Raw genomic sequence first — 23,405 nt, 5'->3', positions numbered from 1 at the left:
ATTACTGCAGCAGACCAACGTCTGGCAATATGCATGCTAATGGTTGTCGCAAAAAAGTCAGCGAGGCGTTTTTTTTGTTGGGAAGGAAACTCTGGGTTTGATTGTGATGACTTGATTCTGTGTGATTCCCATGACTGCGGTGAGCAGACGGGTGCGGGGGGGGGGGGGGGGGGGCGTCTCAGAATCCCCTTCTGAGTTTCTGGTGGTTTCATTCCGACCTCCTCGTCCCACTCCACCCCTCTCGCCGCCCCACCCCATCCTGCTCGCTCCCCTCCTTCCTCACAGACACTTGCTTTTTGTGTGAAGGGGTTTAACCCAGTGAACAATCCCGTCTGTCTTTCCCAAAATAAGCCAGTGAGAGAGGGACCGCCGCGTACGCCGGGGAGATTGAGGCGCACGGCCCCTGGTTATAAGTCCTGTGAGTGGGAGCGCAGGCTGCTTGGACCCACAGCCTTTAGCTCTGTACACACTGCTGCCTGCCTGACTGACTGAGTCTCACTCCTCTGTTACTCTCTCTCTCCCCCTCCGTCCTTCCCTCCTACTTTCCACCCTGGAGAGGGAGAACGCACGGATCGGGAAGGTGCTCCTCAGACCTGCGTCTGGACTGCTTCAGGACGGCACCGAGAGGACTTCCATCCATCTCGCCACCTGGATGGACTTTTCCATTCTTTCGCCGAGGCAGACGCATAAAAGGCAGACCTCCTTCACCTGCAGTTGAAAGTCTCCGGCTGTGAGCGGCTGGACTCGACCGCATCCTGCACGGGACCAGCTCAGGGGGACGACTCCACGCCGTTGTTTCGCCGCGTGCTCGCCGAACACCCCGATGCCGCTGCATCTCATGGGAGACAAGCGTGGCTGAAGCACGGAGGGAGGCAGAAGAGAGAGAGAGACGCACCTGAAGCTCGCACCTGAAGCGCACCCCCGCCCCCCCCCCCCCCCCCCCCCCCCACCCCCCCCGCCCGTCCACGCTGCGAGGAGACCGAGGTAAGCCCCACGCCGCCCGCCCGCCTCACCTTTTCCCGGGCGTCTTAGCATCTCGCTTCTGGCTGCAGCGAGCGTGGCCAAAAGAAACAGAAGGTGGGGAAAAAAGTACGAATATAAACCAGACGGTGCAATATCTCAATCATGGGACCTGCTTAATTCTCTTCGTTCCTGAGCTAGTGCACAGACTAGCCGCCAGCAGCTTATAAAGGAACCTTGTTCACATGCCTCCAGTTGAGGAACTATTGTTATTGATCTGCTGCAGGTTTCAGGTCTCTAGTTGCTTCAGGGAAGCGTGGTACGGGCATGCGTCGCCGCTCATTTTCCGTCTTCTCCTTCCTTGCCTCCGTTGCTTCGCTCTGTCCGTCCACTGTGGCGCCTCTGGCGCGCGACGCCGCATTCCACTGTAACGACATCCCTCCATCGCGGGTCCTCCGGTGGCCCACAGGGCAGTACGAGGCAGAGGGAAGGGACGCGGCTGAGGCCGAAGGAATGCGAAGAGCACGTGTCACTTTTTCAGACGTGTGAGCGCCATTGAGGAGGCCGCGATGCAGGGAGACGCGGGGAAAGTCTGGAAAAGTCAGCGGGCTGGAGTTCCACGAGCGCCGAACGTTTGGCAGCATCCCTGTATTTCACTGGCGCGCTCCGCGAATGTGTAGCCGCGTGTGTCTCAGCGCTGGCGCACGTGCGGCTCCTCATGCGCGCGGCCGAGTCCGTGTGGGAATCCGACTGCGTTACACAACCCTCGAGGTGAGTGGCTGAGCGGATGCACAGCGACGCGTGAACTCTCAGCCCCCTGGCAGCGGCAGGGCTGCTGCTGCTGTTTAAAGTAGGACTTGCTCATAAAGATCCAGTCGGCTCCTTGTCACCTCTCTGTTTCTATTCGAGGACGTATAGATGAGGAGGGGAGCCGATGGCCACACAGCGATGGCAGCGTTTGGTCCGTAACCACGGCAACCCCAGAGCACATGCTCCTCACTCTGTTTGGGAGCACAGTTTGGTTAGTGGTGGTGGAGAGTGGCTCGAGTGCACGTTTCAATGCGCCGCGTGTTATTTAACCGCTGTCCGCAGCCTCCAGCCTCCGACCAGCTGAGGCTTTGGACCAACCGTACACAAACAGTAGTCACGCTGAGAGCACGGCCGTGCAATGCAAACATCCACATGGGTTCAACACACACACACACACACATACGCACGCACGCACGCACGCACGCACACACACACACACACAGAGCCGGTTTGCTAAACCTCCAGCTCATACAGTTCTGGGCTCCTCATGCATGGCTGTAGTTCATTTATGGATCAGAACCTGTTGCTGTTGCTAGATTTTTGTAGAGAATCTCTTTTGTCCACATTGGAGCAGAAGAGCAGAGATTTTATGAAAAGAAAGCATATATTGCAAAGTTCATGCTTACACGTGTTGTTTTCTCACCACACTGTGCTTCTGGTTGTCACATCATCTGCGTTTACAGCAGGTCTCTCACTCCTGCAGCAGCATTACCTCCAGTGGCCACAAGGGAGCAGAGCGCCTGGACATTTAGTGCACGCAGACATAAACACATGGCACAGATTACATGTACTTGTTTTTGTGAGCAATTATGGCTTTTGAGGCACCTGATGAATGTAATCCTCATTCAGAGTAACCATCTGATCCCAGACTTGGAGTTTCACGCTTTCCACAACATTTTCAAGAGGCATGAGGCGCAATGGAGTTTCCGGCTTGTCGCTGTTGATGATTATTCTATGTGCTATACTGTATGGGCTGTACGGAGGCGCACACATGCAGCGAAATGGCACTCGCACACATTTTCCTCACCAGACGGAGGAAATGAAGTGAAAACAGGGGCGCTCCTTCAAGAGCGTCTCCAACAAAGGACGTGTTTTCTTTAAGTGCTCTTTGCAGCCGGAAGCACCGTGTCTGTAATTACAGCCACACACACACTCTCCAGCGCTGCTGCTGATATTCTCAATGATGGCATCAGAGACAGAAACTCAATCGGGCAGATTTGTTTGTAGCTAAAAAACTATTTTCCTGCACAGATGCGCAGAGATTTGCATCCAATCCCCTATTACTTCCTTTTTACCTCGTGTGGATCCTGTCGGAGCCTATTTGCACATCACCGGTAGCCGTCCTGGCCTCGAGGTGCAGCTGATCTATGTGGGAGCCGCTCAGCTCTATGGCAGACAGTGAATCTGCACAGACGTACGGCCCTCCAGAGATGGAGCAGCACGCTGTTAATCAGGCCCTTGTAGTGAAGGACGTGGCTTTGGCTGCAGGACAGAAAGAGGAGGAAAACAAAAAAAATAAGAACTTTCAAGGCTTTCCATGCTCCTAAAAATATAAAAGATTAAAGCGAATTGAAATTTCGGTAGCTTCGCTCATTGTTCTTCCTGTGTTTATCTTTGTCTCCCACTTGCACTTTCATTCCCCCATAAGTGTTTCTCGGCCGAGGGGAGTTTTTCTTGTTGGCTGGCAGCAGCGGGGGGACAGAGACGGGGGGGAGCGGGCGGTGGGAAGCCTTGGCAGACGCCTCCTGTTATTTTTCCTCCTCCTCCCATTGACTCTGTCAGCAGTGGCTCAGTGTTGGACGGCGCTTTGACAACACGCCCTCTCCGTCTATCAGAGGGAACTTATCACAGACACGTGTGTGAGACAGAAGCAGGAGGAGCCTGCACCAATTCCCCTTTATTGCTCCTGCTCCTTCCTTCGGTCCATTCCATCACTTTTACTGGTCTAGACTCCAAGTTCTCCTCACTGGGCTCAACCCAGAGCCCCTGTGGTAAAAGCAGCGCCGATGCCAGACATTGCTTTTACTCAGCGAGGCCTGAACAGGGACACAACAAGCATTGAGCAATGCTCTCTGGAGTCGGAGCCATATTTTTCCAGTGGTGTGTCGCAGCAGCTTGTGCTTGCAGAAGAAAGGCCTCCAGTGAGGACAAACGCAAACAAGGGCACCGACGCTGTTCCCACTTAATGGACTCTGACATGTTGCGTTCTTCTGCTGAGGCGGAGTTTTCCCCGTCTCCTGAGGACGTGTGTGACCTATCCAACATCAAAAAACTAAAAGTGGCACTAAAGGCATGACTGCACAGTGAATGTGGGGATGTTTATATGGTACATGAACCTTTTGCTTTTTTGACTTGACCGCCTTTCATTCTCAGTATCATTTATCAGGACTTTGGGCAAGTCTTAACACATCATCCCTCTTTTTATCTTACTCAGCCATACGTCCTACAGCATGTTTGCTATGATTATTTAACTTTAATTCTGGATGCAGGATGGATATATCTCCCTGATGGGTCCACACAGAGTAGGGGCTTGGAAACCACTCTTTGGAGACCACTTGACAAGCTCCAGACTTTGTTATTGTTCAGTCTGAGCTTGATTTAGACGTGTGCGTAGGTGTTTGTAAAACGAGAAAAGAGAAAGGGGTTATTGTGGTGTTATGGTCCCTGTGGAGCCGGATAATAAAGAGCATTTTATTTCACAGAGCCAGAGATGTTGGAGTAGGAAGTGAATGCTTTCTACGTGACACATGCATCGTGTGATCACACGCTGGAGGTTTTCCCGACCTTCAGTAGCAGACAGAAATCTCATATCTACCATTTATCAACAAGTTTGTTCCACCAATTACTTCATGGTTAAAGTTGCAGCTGTTAAAGGAATAGTCTGGCAATTCCTGAACTAGATCTACAACAGGCAAAGAGCAGATACGCTGTTTTTAAGCTGATCTTTACTGAATGTAACACATTAAATGAACCACAGTTTGGATTTGCGTGCTGGTAGCTGATGCCTCCACACAGAAATCAACCCGATGTCTTTTATTACCTGGTGAGCGGCAGTATTCCCCTGCTCGTCACTTTATGCCCAAATAAACACCTGAAGTTTAATGTGGCTCAATAAAATGGATTAAAGAGGATTTAACCCTCAATACACCACCCTGGGTTTTTTTAAAATGTAAATACATTTAAAAAATTACAATTCTCACGAGCCACATTTTCCTATGATTGTTAGTCAGTTCCCACAGACTGTACATTCAAAGCTAATTCAATCTGTGTAGGCACTGAGCCCATTGAGCAACGTGCATTTCATAATGCAACCCTCACAGGCATTAGCGTACAACACAACCAGCCCTTCAAGGCTTTTGTGCTAATCATTTCCTGTAATCAGCAGCAAAGCAGTGAAACTCACAGGCGACTCTGTGCTCCTTCCAGTTTTGTTTGCGAGCGTTGCTGCCTTCTGCAGTGCCGTGTGTGTGTGTGTGTGTGTGTGTGTGTGTGTGTGTGTGTGTGTGTGTGTGTGTGTGTGTGTGTGTGTGTGTGTGTGTGTGTGTGTGTGTGCGTGTGTGTGTGTGTGTGTGCATGGCCCTATTGTCTGTGTTTATCCCTAGAATGTGAGTAATGCCTCTGTAAGGCAGCTTAAGGAAGCTGTTGTTGGAGGATTGTTTAGTTTCATGCTCACAGAACAGGAAGGGCTGGTGCTGCCTACAGAAACATTTTAGGTGAAATGCAGGTGGAGTACAGCTTAATGAAGAACACTGGAGATGCTGCAAGCTAAAGCCTTAGAAAAACAATCTGTAACACGTCGGATCAACTCTGCTACGTGCATCTGCATCTCACATTTAAGCACTTCAGTAGAAGCTAATGATCATCCAGCGTATCTGTTATCATCATAAAACTATTAAACAGCCATAACCCGTACAGTGACAAGAAGAAGTATGTGAAATAAAACCAATTTTCCAGTTTTCTGCATAAATGGGTCATGAAATGTAAGTTGAGCTTTGCCCAAGTCACAAATGGAAACAAACATAATATTTCTAAGCTGATTAAACATAAACAGTCATGATTTTAAGTCTTTCCTAAACACGGGCTCTGGGATTTGACTGGTCCAAAAGGAAGGTTTCGAGCCATTTCTTGAGATGTTTAAGGCTACTGCTAGGCACCAACTTATCGAGGCTCCACCATATTTAACCGTTTTTTTTCTATGTACATGACTAGATATCACAGACATTTGGAAACTGCTCTCAGCTGTAAGAATGCAGCTGGACTTACATAAGGCCTCGCAGACGCGAGGGTCACAGATTTAAAGAGCCCAGGTTGAAGCTTTGATGTTTCAAAGATGATAAATTGCAGAGTAAGCTGACAAATTGAAAACTTCTACCTGACATTAACCATGCGACTGCCGACAGTGAACGCTCCAATAGCTCAAGCACTTCTGGGAGGATGTCCCCTGGCCTACCAACACAGCGCCTAATTAGGAAGGGCTTTGAATTTATCGACGCTTACATTCATGTGGTTTACAGATGGCTACTCTGTCTCTCAACCTTTCCTGCGTTTTCCTCTTTAATCTGCCAGAAAAAAAGAGACCTGTTGTGTTGCCTCATTACTAATTTGAACCAGAGAAGTGGTCATTTCCGAACAGCGGGCCCCGGTTCGCTCCACAAAGCAGAACCGGCGAGCAGTCGAATGGAGCCTGAGCTGGACGACTCCCAAAGCGGGGCAGAAACTACACAAACCCAAGTTCCTGACACGCGGTCAAAGTGTGAAAGGGATATGGGAAATATCAGGCCGACCGATGGCGATGGATCCGTTTGGAAAAGAGAAGGAGACAGGAGACAGTGGAAAAGGTAGTTATTGGGGTGATGGTACAAGATAAAGTTTGAAGGTGGAGAAAATGAACATACACATCATTCTTCTATGAATCAGTTCACCTCTATTCGCCACAACCTCCTTCACTACAGTATTTGTTTACCCCATTGGGAGAACTCTCTATGTCGTTATGCTCAGAAGATTGAAAAGTTACTATTTTGATTCAAACAGAGCTGCCTTGATATTCTGTAGTGTCCTATTTTATTCTGCTGCCATCAGAGGGAAGCATGTTCTGTTTCCCTCGTAGTCTGGAAGGAAGTGGGAGGCACGACAAGGAGACAGAGGAAAAGATGAGGATGCAGACATATCCGCCAGATCGTTATAGTACGGAGACGTGCCCAGAATGCCGTGTCCCCAACGAATGACAGCCGGATGATTCGAACCTCATGTTTTGGGAGCAGAGCGAGCGAAGAGACGGGAGAGTTTAGGCTCGTTCACGCTGGCGTTTCAGTGCGAACGACTGCATGCGAAAAGATAAGAGGGGAGCCACATGTACAGTAACTGTGAGAGGCATTAGGAGATGTACACACGAGTATCAGTACGCATGATCCCTCTGTGGGAGTGGATCAGATGTTGTCTTGCTGAGGAATGCTGAGGAAGAGCAGCTGAGGTAAACCAGGTGTACCAGAGTAGGGAAACACATCAGGCCTCCACATGCAGACGATGAGAAATACAGATTCTTCAGCACGAGGGGCGGTGCTTAGACTCACTATATATTAGTGCAATGTTTATGTTAACAAGACTTACTGGCCTCTATGCTTTAATGTCCTACTGATTAGAAATGCTCAGCAGCAGGAAGGGACCCACCCCCAAGACAGATACCGCTTCTGGAAAGGAAATGCTCCAAAACGAGAGCGACGTCCAACTCAGGCGGTGCTGATTTTGTTATTTCGTTCCGTTACGTCGTGTCACTGACCTTAGTCAGAAAACACTGCAGCTGTTGGAGGCAAATTATTCCCCATAGCGCCGTTAAAACCGGCTAGATTTGGGGAGACTTTTCTTTGCAGGAATCCTGGATTCACGGCCGCTGACTTTGGCGTCCAACGCAAACATTTAGGGAAGCGTCTAGTCTTTGTGACGAGGCGGGTGTTTGGTAATATTTAAGTTTATACTGGTGTGACCTGACTCCAGGAAATACTCACGGCCTGAAGTCAGACGCTAATCACAGCTCTCTCTTCTCATGATTATCCTAGTGTACCTGTCAAAATAAAACATCTGGATGGAGACACTTGGTGAGTAAACCATCAGTAACCATTAGCTAGCAGTATTAAAGGGGGCGTTTCAGGTTAAAACACCGGGTCAAGCGTTACACTCACGCACACCTCGTACACGGAGCCCAAAGCTCACACGGTGCATCGGGGGGTTGGTCACTGCTTTCCTTCCTGGTCAGCGAAGCATAGCAAACTTTGCTAAAGTTAATCCGCTAATCTAGCCCATGTGACCCTCCTCCCGCCTTTTCGTCCCATTACGCTAGCCTCTATGCGATTGTTCGGAGAGCAGGGAGGGAAAAGAAAACCGAGCTGCCAGGGTCCAAAATTGTCCAAATATTTCTCAGGCCCGCCAGACACAACAGCATATTCACAGTCTGGGCCCGTGTGTGGACTCGCTTCCATCTGGCAGCTTTAAATTCTGTCTTCTCGTGTGTCCTTTTAGCCGTTTTGGCGCCTTGCTAACTGCTGCCCACGCGTATTGTCAGGTTCATGCAGCATGTTCCCATGCACAGAGCTTGGGCCTCCTCCACCCTCTGTGATGCCTCATCCTCAGATGCACTTCGTCCTATGGCCTCTCTTCACATTCTCCATCCATGCTCCATCACTCACTCCCCAGAAGACGTCTGGAGTCTGTCTGTAATTGTTTTCCTGCAGCACGGGGGACGTCTCAGTCTCTGTCTGATCCGTGTGAGATGCTCAGATATGCAGGCAAAGCGGCGGCTCAGGTTGTTTGTTGGCCAAGAAAATCATCGACTCTGCAGATTAAAACTCCGACTGCTTTGTCCTCTTAACTTGTGATGCTTCGGTGGTTTAATACTCGGTTTCCAACCCAGATGGAATTCTTCTCTGTATCAGTCTAGACTAAATTTATTTACACATGTGCGTTTGTGCGATAAGCAAATTACAGCCATTACCCGATGAGCGTGAGAGGGCAATTGTTTTGTGCATTTTTTTGTGTGGATAAAGAAACAGCAACACACACAAGGGTAGGGAAAAAAACCAACTAACACAAGCAAGAATGAGTGTGACCACTGTGGGAGATGTGGTGAACATCAAGCGCTGGAGGGTGGAGGTAGAGGTCCGAGGGGCGGGTTGGATGTGCGGGTGAAAGGAATCTGGCATCGCCGATGGAAACGGGGTCTGGAGCCGGCGCACACTCGTGCATGAACACACACATGCACACACTCGCGGCAAAGACAGCAGCGCCCATCATTCAAGCGGCATTTTAGGGGCCATTTAAGTCATTCCAATAAAAGCCGCAGCCGTTATAATGCGCTGTCCAAGGGGGAGCGAGGGAGGGAGAGTTATGGCGAAGGCAGGCCACGGGCGAGGGGCAGTGGAAGGAAAATGCCGGCGAAGTCGCTCAGACAGTGTTTGTTTTTAAGTCTGCACTTTGAATCTTTTTCATGTCATTGTCCCTTCCTGCTTTTCTCTAGGAGAGGGAGGCACGTTCTCCAGTCTGGGAAATGGTTCAGTCATAGCAGGAAGACTTGGGCCTTATCTGTAATCAGCTCCGTTCTTCCCTGGGTTGAATGTGTGATATTTCCCACCGGGGTCGTTCCGTGAAGAACACTGACTCCTGGTTGGTCGCGCGTTGCCAGAAAACATTTCATTCTATGTTTGACCCGCCGCTGCACCTCAGTGCCTCCTCTCGTTTGATTTACTCGCTCACCGGGAAAAAAAAGAAGCCAGACTGAAAATGTGACAGACCAGATCAACATGTAACAGGAAAGCGGAGGTGGTGGTGGAGGTGGATGGGGGGGGTGGGGGGTGGTTATGGTTATCTGTCTGCCTCGCAAACCTCAAATCTCCATCCAAGGCTAACAACTGCATATGCGGCGTCGCATTCCGCCGACTGTTATTCCAGCATTATGTCTATTTGCACTGCTCTCAGCTGAGTCGTCTGAACACAGCGCTCTCGTACGGCACGAGGACGCTGGATGATAGTTTTAATCCAGATGTTCTTTCATCTGCGTCTTCACACGTCATCATCAATTTTTTCGCTTTTTGAATTTGAACGGCCCCCACACCTCCAGTGCACATGTCATATACACCTTTGAGCCGCTCTTCGTCTTCTGTTTGCGTCTAGTTTGGTCTCGATGGAGGAAGCGCACATTAAAGTGAGCTGGGGTTTTTACTCCTGCCTCTCTAAACCTAAGCAAACACCCCGGCTTCCAAACCACACAGAGTCGCGCTAAAGAGCCGCGTCAGGCGGGGTCTGGGCTCCTGCTTTTTCACCAGTGGATGAGTGATTTGAAAGGAGACTGATGTTTTGTGGGCAATTTACATACGTGGGATTCAGTCATTTCTGGGTCACAGGCAACTTATCCCTCTGGCTCTGGATGGCTCCAATCTTTGCTGAGCTTCATTCACATCTATTCAGTATTTTTCTCACATTTAAAATGAGGTATTAGAGAAAACATTATGCAGATAAGGGATTCAAAGACAGGCTAGAAGTAGAATCTCAGTGGGGATTTGATGGAACACGCTATCCACACCTGTGGATGTAATGGCGGCCGCTGAAGTCAGATTCCCTATGAAAACATTTGTTGGAGAATGAGAGCGGGATCATTTGTGGGGTTCATACCTGAGGACAAGCGTGTAGTTTGGCTGGGTTTAGCATTTCCATTAAACAGCAGGTTTGAGGAACAAGATAATTGCTCTAGCAGAGTCTCCAGCTTGAACCCCATCGCCTGCTCTCTCCCTGTTTCTTGCAGACGCATTGCGGTTCATGTCTCGGAAGAGAACTCCATATGTAGCCACGCTCGTGCAGTTTTAACTTAAACCAAAATAGACTTAATCCATCATTTCTGACATTATGTGTGTTCCTTGTGTTTATTTAATCAAACCCTGCGACGTGAAAAAGGTCAAATGTGCTCTACTGAACATTACAGTTAAAGTCAAACTACAGATCGCAGTTCGCTGTTTTGTTGTAAAAAGGTTCCGTGAGGTCAGAAGCGGGCGCAGCCAGAATGTGGTATGGAAATGGGCCGGGTAGATTTAGAGAATGGGCTGAGGCTTTGCTGCGATGCAAACCCTCGACCGTCTTTGAAGCCAGTGGTTGAAATCAGTGAGCAGCAGTTAATAGATCGAGTTTGCGAGCATGTACTTTTTCTTTGGTCGTCCATCGTCGCTGACATCATTATTACATCACAATGTAATTGTAAATCTTTGGTTAGTGTCCTTATAAAACATGAAACCTTTACTTGTGCTTAGTATTTGGCAGTAATTAGTCCTTGTCAGCGTGCTTATGATAAACTAATGGCGAATTCTGGAACCATTATGCATGTAAACATCAACTCAGACACACACTTTTAAATCCTCCCTGCATTACGTACATGGACACAGAGCTGTCGAACAACCATCTCTAAAACAAGCTAAAGCCAAGCGAGCGGTGGGCAGACAGAGGGCTCATGCTGTGGACCCCTCACCTCACAACCCGCCCCGTTCCACACTTTAATCTACATCCCACTTTAGCATCAAAGGCAGAAACGGTAACGTGGGAGGAATGGGTGAAGGTGGAGAGAGGTAAAAGAGAGGGGGAAAGAATTGAGTAATATAGATTCTTTTTTTGCTGCAAGGCTGAGATCTGTAGTGAAGATCAAACAGTGTGGGGCTTTTTATGTTCTCAGACCACAGTGGATGAGGCAGCTGAGGTTTCCTGCAGCAGCCTGCTCTGTGTCATCTTAGGGACTCGAGCTCATTTCCCTCTCTCTCTCTCTCTCTCTCTCTCTTTCTCTTCTTTCTCCTCTCTGCTTCCTCTTCTCTCTCCTTTCTCTCTCTCTCTTCTCTCTCTTCTCCTCTCTCTCTCTCTCTCTCCTCTCTTCTCTCCTTCTCGCTCTCTACCTCTCCTCCCTCTCTCTCTCATCTCGCTCTCACTCCTTCATCACTGACCTCCCTCTCCCTCTCGAAGGATTCCCATCTCTTCCTCTCTCGTCCTCGGCCCTCTCACTCTCGTCTCTCTGGTCATCTGCTGCTCGTCGCCTCGCCTCATCTCTCCTCTCATCGTCTCCTTTCGGTTCCCTCTCCCGCTCTCTCTCTCTACCTCTCTCTCTCTTCCTCTCTCTCACATTCTCACTCGGATCTGCTGCTATTCGTCTCTCTCAGTCTGGCATGCTCTGCGCTCCCTCTCCCCTTTCTCTCTTCCTGCGCCTCTACGGGGGAATTAAGAGCAAAAGGTGTTAAGGGTATAAGGAGTCGGGGAGAATCGGAAGAGATAAAAGGGAGGGGGGAATGGGGGGGATGTCTGCATCCTTTTCCTAGCCCCTAGAGCTGCGTCTTTGCTATACTCTCTCCGGCAGATCTTCTCAGTCTTCGTGTCTGTCTCTGCGATTGCAACACTCTTTCCCTCCCGGTCATCATCATGCTCTTCTTTCTCTCTCTCTGTCCTCTCTCGTCTCCTCTCCTCTCTGTTTTGGCTCCACACAGGATCGTCTCTCATCCGGTCTTCGACCTCCGCGTTGTTTTCTCGTTTCGGTCCTCCTAGCGTCTCTCTCGCTCTCCCTCTAATCTCTTCTACTCTCTTTATCGAAGATCTATCCGTCCTCTCTTCTCTCACCATATCTCTCTTGCTACATCTCTCTATCTCCTCTCTCCCGCTCTTCACATCTTCCCTTCAATCTCCTCCCTCCCCTTCCATCCCTCTCTCTCTTTCCTCTCCTTCTCTCTCGCTCCCTCTCTCTCACCCCTCCCCCCCCCCCTCTCCCCCCCCCCCCTCTCTCTCTCTTTCTTCTCCACATCTTGCTGCTGTGTCAGCTGCTGGAGCTCAGTCCGGCCCTCGCTTGGTCCGGTGGAGGTCGTCCTCTAATCAGTCTGCAGATGTTATCTCCTGCGCTAACTGTTAACTGAATCTGCGCTGCTGCCTTCCCTTTCAGGATCAGATAAATCACAGAAGACCATGAGGTCTGCTGTGCGTAAAGTTTGGCAGATCATTAACAAGGATGTGTCTCAGAGGAAATAATACTGTTTCCCATCTACAGTATGATCTCACTTGCACAACGAGCGAGTGCGTCTGCACAGGCAGGGCGATCAAATACTTGGCCTAATGTGACTCCCAGTTTTTCCGACCACACTTCTCTCTCCAAATTGCACTTATTTGGCCACTGACAACTTGTAAACAGACTTGGTGAAAGAAGCCACTCAACACCCACTTTCCCTCAAATCCCTTCTCCATCCTTGTCATTCCTCGTTTTGGCGGGTCAGGTTTTTAGGTTCAGGAGTCACAGCTGCACCCTTGGTGAGGTTCCAACTAGTGGACGAGCTGAATATGGTTTCAAGAACTAATGCTTCTTGTTTCATCTATATTATTATTATAAAAATATATTAGACACTTTAGGCGTCATACTGCACAGATATTTTTATTCGCACAGAAATCAATGCACTCTTTTAACAGATTTTGTGCCTGAAAAGCTGCAATAATAAGACTAGCATTGGTGAGAATGACTAACTCAACAACGTCAGTATAAAAAACGATTTATTTCTTTTGTATCTACCGTAATTATTGTTGAAACAGCGCCCCCCCCCCCCCCCCCCCCCCCCCCCACAACTGCCGGTAACTTTGTGAACTGCACCTGATCGGAACCAGGCGCCTGTCATCTTTTTACTTGTAAACACACACTTTGTGTGTTATGAGCAAAATATAGTAAAGTTTTTTTTAAAGTGACTTCTATGTCCTACATGTAGCGTCACAAGCATCTCTACTCTGTAATGTAATAAATGATATAATATGTAAAAACAACATAACAGCTGCATTCCCCAGATGTTTCTCTGGCAGTTCTTCTGACTTGTGCAGTCCTTTAAACACAAAGTGGCAAGTGTCTGTCTCTGTTCGGATTCTTTTGTTCTTTCTAAGGATTTCGCTGCCATCCACCTCCACTGTTCGCCCAGCGTCGTAGGACGCGTCTCATTCTCGTGTCTGTAGTGTAAGTTTTATTCCTCTCTAATACTCGTATTCCGCCCCCCCCCCCCCGATCCTGCCGCTCCCTCCCGCTGCCAAGTGGAGACAAAGAAGCTGCTTCAGCTCTCCTTTGGTCTGGTGATTATCTAAGCAAGAGGCCATCAATCTAAACTAACTCCAGACTCTAAAGAATGTCCCCTTCTTCCAGCTGCCAGGTTGGAGATAAAAACAATATCTGCTCTCGGGAATCAGCTCTTAATGAAGCAGTCGATGCGTGCGGAGTGATCCGACCTCCCTCGCTCCTTGTACATAAGCTGAGCAACATCGTGGCCAATGAACTGATAGAATCTTATAGAAGCAACGAGCCCGGGTTGCAGAGAGAAAACTCCATGTTCAGCGATTTTCTCTTCCACTTAATTCCAGCCATTTGCTGCATAATAATAATGAGAGGCTTGTTATGGCGTCTGGCCCTGCAGAGGTTGAATGTGAGCTTTTATTGGCTCTTGGGAGAAGTGCAGGAATTCCAAAAGGCAGGTGAACAAGGAAAAGGTCCTCATTCAACGCCGCACAATCATCTGAATGTTTGTTGTTATTAAATGGCCTTTTGGATTTTATTTTCCCCCTAATGACCAGCACTCAAACCCGGCGTTCTGGAGAGCAGAGTGAACGCTTTTACAGGCCATTAAGCGTAAATGTATGCTGATTTTTGAGTGTGTGTGAGTGTTTACACTGGTAGCAGATGTGAGATTTATTCCATTCCATTCCTCTAAATTGAGCCTCATACACAGCCTCGTGTATAACGTGCAGACATTTTCGGCTAAAAGTCACGTCCAGCCAGGTTTCTGCGCCGCTAAAGCGCCTCAGACTGACAACGTTGACTGACGCCGGCTTTTATCCTCACCGTCACATCTTCGCCGGAGCATTCCAGCGCGTCTCTGATCACCTCACCGTTGCAGATAAGCGCGGAGGAATGAGCAGATCTGGTTTTAATATTAAAAAGGGAGCCTTGATTAGATCTGTCGTGCGAACGGGAAATGAACAGGGAGTCACCCCAAAGGCAGGGCCGAGGGGTGTTGACAGGACAGGAGGGGGAGACGATGATGAATAAGGGACGTCCTCCCATTGTCTGCGTTGTACATTTTCAAGGAGTGTTTTTTTTTCCAAGTCATGCTTTCTCTGATTAAGTTCTCATACAATATAATGCGTGATTTATTCTGTTGCTTATGTGCTACGTTTAGCTGATCTGAGCTAATTGAGGCGACAGATGAGCGCGGCAGCCAGGACAGTGGCGGTGGTAGCGTGAGACCTGATATAGTGCAGGCTCGCTGCACTATATCAAACTACAAACCCTCAAAGGTTCAAGGCACGTGTTTGCTAATATCCACAGTAACCATCATCGTCTGGCGGCGTCTTTTTCCGCCACTTCTTTTTCGGCCCAAAGTGCGATTGGACCGGGATGAGGTGGTCCTGGCAGGCTCGTACGCCGGCCTGCTTTCCTTCATTGACATTTAATAAACACACCGCTGGAGCCGGATCACATGCAAATGGCCGCAACAAGCGGAACACGGGTTCGAGCTAGCAACCGCAAACAGGCGGCAGACGTCCTAACGAACGCGCTGGCGCTTCTACTTCCTGTTACTGTGACTAGCGCAACAAATATGTAGCGCCTCCTGCCAAACGTACTGTAGACCTCAGCAAACACCCCGTTTCCTCCTGTTTGAGAGCCGTTCTGTAAAAATATTGTCCACCGTCAGACATTTATGCGCTCATTTTGGAAATTTACATCTCCGGCAGAAAGGAACAGGTTCCGAACATTCACAGCTTGCTAGCGCTTTGAAAAGTTACATCATTTTTAGTAGTTCGAAATCTGATTCAAGAACAGTATTTCATCTGATATTACACTGTAATTATTTAGGAAAGTTTATACAAAAGCTGTTACTATTTATTACTTAAAGAGCCTTTGGCAAATCTATACAGTGAGATTGATATAAGCCATAATTTGATAAGTTTATGACTCATCTGCATGAATGAACGCACTCAATCCAAAGAACTTCCAGTACATGAATATTGTTACAGTACATTGTAGATGACTTGCAGACGCTGACTTGAGACAGTATCTTCACTGAATGCAACATGGAGCAGGCTCACAGCTCTCTGTAGACAGGCTCCATGCAGCCTGGCCGCGGCCCACAATGCACCACTCCGACAGGAAGGATCGCTCGGTTTACTTACAGCTCTTAACTGACCCCACGGGCGCAAGTCGGCAGCCAAAGAGCTTCTTTCATGCGGTTCATTCCACTCGCGACTGCCCAGATGTCACCCATCATAAAGCCCCATTTATCATTTAGCATTGAGCATGTGATTTATCACATGCTCAATGTGGTTTAACTGGTTTAACTGCCCTGATTGAACCAGCATCTTTTATGTATTTGTTTTCCCTGTGCATGTTTCTCTGCCACTTTTAAAATCCTTTTTAAATTAGATTTTTCTTCGCATTATCTTAAACAGAACTTGGACCGACCCGCTCACACACACACACACACACACACACACAGGCCTGTTTACACAGCCCAGTGGTGGGTTTTGGGAGGTGTGAGGCCAGAACTAGCAGGGTCCTCTTACACAGTCGGTGCTCTCAGGCAGCAGCTAATAAAGGCTCGCATTGATCCTGATGGGTGGGGTGGCTCTCAGTGGGAACCACAGTCAGAAGGGGCCGTGCACTGTGTGCCGGTGGTCTGGTTAACATGCTCGCTTGTGTGTGAGGTACTTTTGTGGGTTCTTTCATGCTGCCTAGGCCTGGAGCCTGAAAACACCCACTTGAAGTCAGCGGCGTTTTAATTGAGCGATCAATCAAGCCAGTGAACAGTTCACTGGGATTCAAACACGCCGGTGAATATTAGGGCGGAGTGAGTGACTTCCTTGCAGAGACGCTGGGAGCTGACACACTATGGGATGGCAGCGCAGCAGCTGGGATGCATGTCGCTGCCTTCTTAAAAGCCCACAATGCATTTGCCCAATCTTTTTTATTGAAGGCTGAAAGAGCTTGTGTCATCTTAATAACAGCTTCAGGCTTTAAATAGACCTGAGACCTAGTGTAGGTCTTTGATTCACAGTGTAGGTCTTTCAAGCATATGACATGACTGTCTTACAGTAAAAGAAGTTTAATCCACTGATGCCACAGACTCACTTGGGTCCATATGCTCAGTAAGCTATGGTTATGCTTAAGTGGTATGTTTTTGTGGTAGCAGTGGCAACGTTTCAGCTGTTGCACCCTCAATGAGAAGTGGAAATCAGGTGGTTGAACTCACAGGGTCAAAAGGTCACAGAGGAGCAGATTTATTACTCTCCACTTCCCAGAGCTCATAGCTGGAGCCAAGAGTATGAATGAATCTGATATAATAATTCACTGTGAGATAGGTATCTAATTAAATTGCTTAAAATAAGAGGTAGAATAATAAAACAATAGCAGAACACAGACTCATTCAGTTTGTGCCCACCGTAAATATTGCTGGCTGCTCCTTCCCTGTCTCTGGTTGTGTCCCGTTCAGATGGAGCCCAGTCCGTCTACAGTTCAGTGGCCTCCAGCACAGACGCATTTCAGCTCCTTCAGGGGGATTTGACCAAGATTTCCTGCCCCTTATTAAATTATAATCTCCCCTCTACCTCGTGTCCTTGCTCCCGTTTCGCTTCTCTCATTCTGCTGCCATCCTATCTGTGCGTGTGAAGCTTTTCAAGCCGCCTTTTCTTGCTCCTCTCCCCGTCTTTCCGCACCGGTTTCCCTCCTGCCGCATCACCAGCAGCCGCTCCCTTTGACAGCGCCCTCTGTAATTGCTCGTGTGTGGGATCCTTCTGTAACAGAGCACAAGAGGACTTTTCTGGGCTTTTCCCTCTTGGATGTTGGCCTCAGCTACTTGCTGTTTGGGACCTCCTCCAGTGCTGGCAAAAACGCAGTGGAACAACTGATGATGTGCAATTGTTCCAGGTTTAAACCCCCTCTTTTCAGGATCTCGGAACGTTTCTCAACCTGCAGAATCCCTGAATCAAAAGTTGACACGTTCCCTCCCCAACCTCACTCCTTCAACCAGCTTTGCCTTTGAATGAACTGCCAATGTTATCACGACACTTGCTTAGGAAATAAAGAGCTGTTTTTAGCCTCTGTTCGAACAGTGGCTTGTTTCTTTTTGGTTTTAAAGTTTGTTTGCTGTCTGTTAGTGACTTTTAAGAGCTGCCACTCGGTGAAGACGGCCATCCTTACATTTTGTTAACTGCAAATGTTAGCAGCCTCAGCTATACTTCCTTTTTCTCCTTTTCCAAGTTGCTAAAATAATTAAATGAGGAATAAGGAAGTCGAGCGCACACGTCAGGAGCAGTGGACGTACCAGAGAAAGAAAACCCACCTTGCTTGGTCAGATCTTGGCAGCACACAATAAAAGTATTCACACCAGCGAGGAGCAGCACAGGGAGCAGAGCTTAAACAGGAGGGGAAAGAAGAGGGGGAGAAAAGGGCCAAGGTTGCCAGTCCAGACCTATGAGGCGAAGAGAAGAGAGTGTTTATTCTAATTTACAGGAGATTATATCACGGGGTTGTTCTCGCCGCTTTCCTGTCTGATTGTCTAACACACAATCCCCTGTATGGCTATAAATATACATGTATATATATATTCCGCCCACGCAATCTCTATATTAGCGGCCATTTTTCACGATGAGAAAATGATACAAAAGGCAGTAATATTAGATCTGAGAGAGAACATTTGTTTAGATTGTGAGACTACTTTTAAAATCCTTCCTCTCCATCACTTTATCAGCTGCTCACACTGGATATACTGTGTGTGTGTGTGTGTGTGTGTGTGTGTGTGTGTGTGTGTGTGTGTGTGTGTGTGTGTGTGTGTGTGTGTGTGTGTGTGTGTGTCTCATCCTCTCCCACCTCTATTCTTTATCCTCCTCTGCTCCCTCTGCCTTTTCTTACCTCTCTCTGACTCACAGAGTTTTGTTTCACACTCGCTCTGACCTTCGGTCTCTTTTTCTTCTCCTCAGCTTTTTTTCTTTCTTTTTCATTTTTTGTGTCCAAACATCTTCCGTTTTGATTTGTTTACTGCTTCGGGGTGATGCCCCAGGCTTCAAGCTAGACCGAAAGCACGCAGACATGACAGATGTATAAATAAGAGGGTGTAATTGCGTGTCTATGCGTCTGTGCTTGAACAGTCAGAGGTTGTGGAGTTGGAGTGCGCTCTTTGTCGTCTAAAGTGCAGATATGCATCAACATTATTGCTGTCTAACAGCAAACGAATGGGGCCTTGGTGTCGGTTTCTTCAGGTCTAGGTGACAAATGGTCACGCTGACACACTGGCTTCCTCCTGGACGCTCCATGATGTTCTCTGATGAGCATCCACTCACTGTATCTAACCAGCTGCGAGGACAATGAAGCCCTGCATATCTGATATATAAATAAATAAATACACGTCACGCATGCTGTTGTGATGGTCTCTAATCTCCTGCCAAGAATTTCCTCCACATTTAGGACCTGGCTGCAGTGATTTCCATCAAGGTATTGTGATAAAGGAGACGACGGATGCTGCCAACAATCATTCATCTGAGATTTGGAAAAAACGTTCCCATTATTAAACACATTTGGAGACGTCGCATACATGCTCAGTTTAGTAATGAGTGGAAAATAAAGGAACAAGGTGACTGCATGCAGCAAAATGTATAGTCCTCTGTGTGTGAACGGTTCACATCATGTCTCGACGTTAAAAATAACAATTTGCGCTACTTCCAGTGAAGTCATGTAAACTGTTGCTGCTTTTACTGCTGGATCGTTTACTAGTGATTCAGTAGAAACATCAATACAGAACATTGGAGCATTCAACTCATCACATGACGTGTCTCTGTGGTGAGTTCTATACACAGCCATAGGCTTTTTTCCCTATTTACACAGCGACCACTACTTAAATATTACGCAGTGAGCTGACACCAGCCGGGCGTGAGGTTCCCAGCGCCGTTCACGGTGAAGGAGGGATTACCTCACTCTAAATAAGGTGACTCTCCAAATTAAATCCCACATGCTCAATTTCCTCTCCCCCTCGCACGCACCCCCCACCCCTCCTCCCCGCTCTCAATGAGAGCTGCGTGTCTGTGGCTGCACAGCATGTCGTGTAATTGCTCTGCTCACTTTCTCCCCCGAGACGGAGGCGAACACTCGTCTCTGTGTTTTGCCTGGAAGTGATACGTACTCGAAGGTTTCGCTTAATTTCTGCAAGTGCGTGTCTTTTCAACACATCTGCGAAATCTGTTATTAGTCATACGTCTAGACTACAATGTTTGATGATAAACCACACAGGGATTGATTTAATTCATTCTTATGTGGGTCTTTCTTCTCGTCCTGTGCTGAGAACTCGTTCCTGCTGTAAAACCTTCCATCATTTTCTTGCTGAACTTACAAGAAGGGGGTTTGGTGAAGGGAAAATGGCTGTGGTTGAGCAGCAGTGGGGGTCTGTGGTTAAGGTTGGGGATGGTTATGGTCATGGTTGTGGCTCTGGTTTGTCAGGACTAGAGGAATTAACTAAACTACGTGGTCAGGTTTAAAAGTAGAATCAGTGAGAGCTGTGGTCCAAACCATGAAACCACCAACGCTGGTTGTTTTTGAACCATTTGGTGTTTATGTAAAGCTGTCGGTGCTCAGGTGACCGTTGCTCCACCTAACAAAAACATAGTCATAGTCTCTCTGTGGCTCTTGGTTCAGTCTCACCTTTCCAGCGCTGCTGATTTCATCAGTGGGCAGACGCAGATGTCAGCGTCTGCTTGGTAGCTCGGCCTCGGCGTCTGTTCTGCAGACGAGCTGCTTGAAGCCCTGTTAAAACAGGATCCAATACATGTTCGAGAAAGGCGACGACTGCGAGTTTTGAGTCTAGTTTGCGCTCGTGACTCGGTTTACCAGGTGGTTTGGAGACAGATCTGTGAACACACTGTATGTGGGAGAGAACGGACGTCTACTTGCAATAAATGTATTACTAACGCGCCTCAGGGCCCGAGAGAGGCCCCTGGTCCAGAGCCTGTATTTGACTTGAATCTGAAGTGACTGTTAACATTTCTAGTTGGAAAGTTACATAAATTCTTCTTTACTCCTGTTCTGTATCTAACTATTCAAATATAGAGCATTTGCCAAACAGATACAACCCCAAACATCTCCCATTTTTATTTTGTTACAGCTGCACAACATACAAAAGCTGCTGTGACATTTCATTCAAATACATTAAAAGAAGTTGTGAAGTCTGCTAAGTATTGTGTATAGTGCATGTAATGAAGTGTGCATATGCTACGGCACGGTTTGGACAATTATGCAACTACAAAGAGACACTAGCGCTTCTAAAGCCATGCAGAGCAGAGAAACATATGACAACTAAGAGAAACCCACCAATGACTCAAAGACCACCGGGCGACTTCAAAGAGACACACAATGACTACAAATTGAAAAATACCAGTGTTGTATTACATAACATAACCAGAGGCTTATTGTCTTATAATCCATTAATGTGGCCATCGGTCAAAAGGATGATGTGGTAAAGTTAGTCATCTTGTTTTACACCTGAGGGTTTGACTCGCTCCACATTCCTTATTAATGCTAGTTTTGGGTTGTGATGTTACGTTCTTTGTGTTATTTTTGGATGTGGATACTGTGTGTGTGTGTATGTGTGTGTGTGGTCATTCCTCGTCTCCCTAGAAATCTGTTTTTCATGAAGTGTCACTCTGTCTGCCAGACTAGGCTTTTTTCACGCTCACTTCGGATGCTGCTTTTGTTTAACGGCCGTGGGGAAGCTTTGACTCGCCATTAGCTCCTCTCTCCTCGCAAATCCAAGGTTTTTGTTGGGGTTTGTTTTGAATGGACCGGCTTTGTGTGAAACTGGGGAAGAGTGTTTTCAGGACACACTAAGCCTAGATTCTATATACACAATCATGTGTTCTTACGTGGGTCGTGGTCGATTAGACTGAGCTTGGAGACCATTTTGTCCATATCTACAGATGAACTGATCGCAGTCCATCAACTTCCCTTTTGTGTCTGACCTGTGTTCAGACTCAGCCATGATGCATGATGCATGTCCAAAGCTGCCTGTTAAATTCCAACTACCCCACGACCACAGACCCCATACCAGACGAGCCTCCCTGTCAGCCAGCCAGCAAGTCAGCCAACAACCAGTACTGCCCCACCGGAGCTGCTTGCTGTCTCTCCTGTTTACTTCTCCCAACAGCTTTGTATTTGCTTACATTTTATTCTCCTTAGATTAAGCTTCAGTGTTAAAAAGCGATTGTTATGTCTTTCTGGCAGAAACTCCAACAAAACCCACCAATGTAAACAAGCATAAACAGATACCGCAGACAAACACACTTACGACTAATTGAACAAAGAACTAGCTCAGAAGCTGAGAGAGGCACTTTGGTAAATGGCTGTAAAACGAAAATTTGACTGGTGAACTATGTGGTTGCTAAACAGTCACAGACGCGATCTCGGCACACATGGCGGCAATAAACACACCTTTTTCGAAACGCTTGCGATTAGGGGTCGACTCCCAGATGACTGCCGCTCCCTGCTTCCAATTAAACGCGCTGTGTGATTTGATGTCATTTTCAAATCACTAAATGTCAGATCATTTTAAAAAAGGAAAACGTCAAACTCAGTCCATTTCATACACCATTTCACCAGTTCAAGCCATGTCCGGACACCAACATTTGCTCACTTATGATGCATAAACCCTAAAAATCCTCTGGTGGATTCCAGCTCTCGACTGACCACGCTTGTGAAAATACTTAGCTGGGAGCAATGTGGTAATTTCTTCCTAAAGTAAATTAAAGTCAAACAGATCTGCCTGTCACAGTCTAAGAGGCCTCATGTCCAAATATTGACTTGGTCAGGTGCAAACCACATACTGTACCTACAGCGGCTATTATGGGGAATAAGGTTTAGTTTGTGTATATTTCTATAGTGATTATTCACATGTATCCTTTCCTAGTGGTGCAGAGCAGTGGATCCATAGCGTAGCTTAATCCTTTGTTCAGAACTGCACACACTGTTTTTTATTGCAAGAAACGTGGTTTCTTGACTGGTTTTTACTTGGCCAGAGCCTCCGCTGGCTTGGATCGGGTGCCGACATACCCTGAAGTTATGGAGGATACACTGTACAGAAGGCCAAATCGTTCCAGCAGTTATTAAAATGAGTTGTTTGAACTGATTAAAGGGCATATTTCACAACAGAAGGCCTTGTAGCTTTCATGTTTTCTAATTCAGCATCGTAAATAAGGTTCACTAAAACAAAATGTTCGCCTGTGAATGCAACTACTCAATGTACTGGACAATATTTCTCTTGCATGTTGTGAACTTGACTGCAATAAACAGAGAGGAATCAAATGCATCCTAACTAATGTCCCCACCTTGTTTTCTGTCCCCCCCAGTTGTTTGTGTGTGTGACGCCTGAAGCCTTGGATACTGGTGACCATGCTGTGGGCTCCTGTTTGTGTGCTACTGATGCTCGGGGGTCGTGCTCTGGCTGGAGGCTACCCCCCTATGCCCCAGATGAAGTACATGCAGCCTATGATGAAAGGACCCGTCGGACCCCCGTTTCGAGAGGGCAAGGGACATTACGTTGGTGAGTCATTCCTGCGGGTGTGTCCGTTTCCCA

The 23,405-nt window shown here is 47.6% G+C and overlaps 1 protein-coding gene across 2 annotated transcripts in view; it reads left to right on the top strand.

Annotated features, from left to right (window-relative positions):
* Positions 1–273: 273 nt before the first annotated feature.
* The window catches only part of col8a2 (collagen, type VIII, alpha 2), a 30,480-nt gene continuing 7,348 nt past the window's right edge, over positions 274–23,405 (top strand). The window contains exons 1-2 of one of the 2 annotated variants that reach the window (XM_029167162.3): positions 274–984; positions 23,179–23,372. In XM_029167162.3, the coding sequence (XP_029022995.1) occupies positions 23,222–23,372 (151 nt within the window). In that variant the 5' untranslated portion in view covers positions 274–984; positions 23,179–23,221. Of the gene's footprint in view, positions 985–1,139; positions 1,732–23,178; positions 23,373–23,405 lie in introns of those variants that run through there. The other variant, XM_055513049.1, reaches the window with a different exon arrangement.

This window comes from Betta splendens, chromosome 11, assembly GCF_900634795.4.
Source record: "Betta splendens chromosome 11, fBetSpl5.4, whole genome shotgun sequence".
NCBI classification, from domain to species: domain Eukaryota; kingdom Metazoa; phylum Chordata; class Actinopteri; order Anabantiformes; family Osphronemidae; genus Betta; species Betta splendens.
Note: the sequence above shows the minus strand (reverse complement) of the source record. Positions and strands in the feature narration are given on the sequence as shown.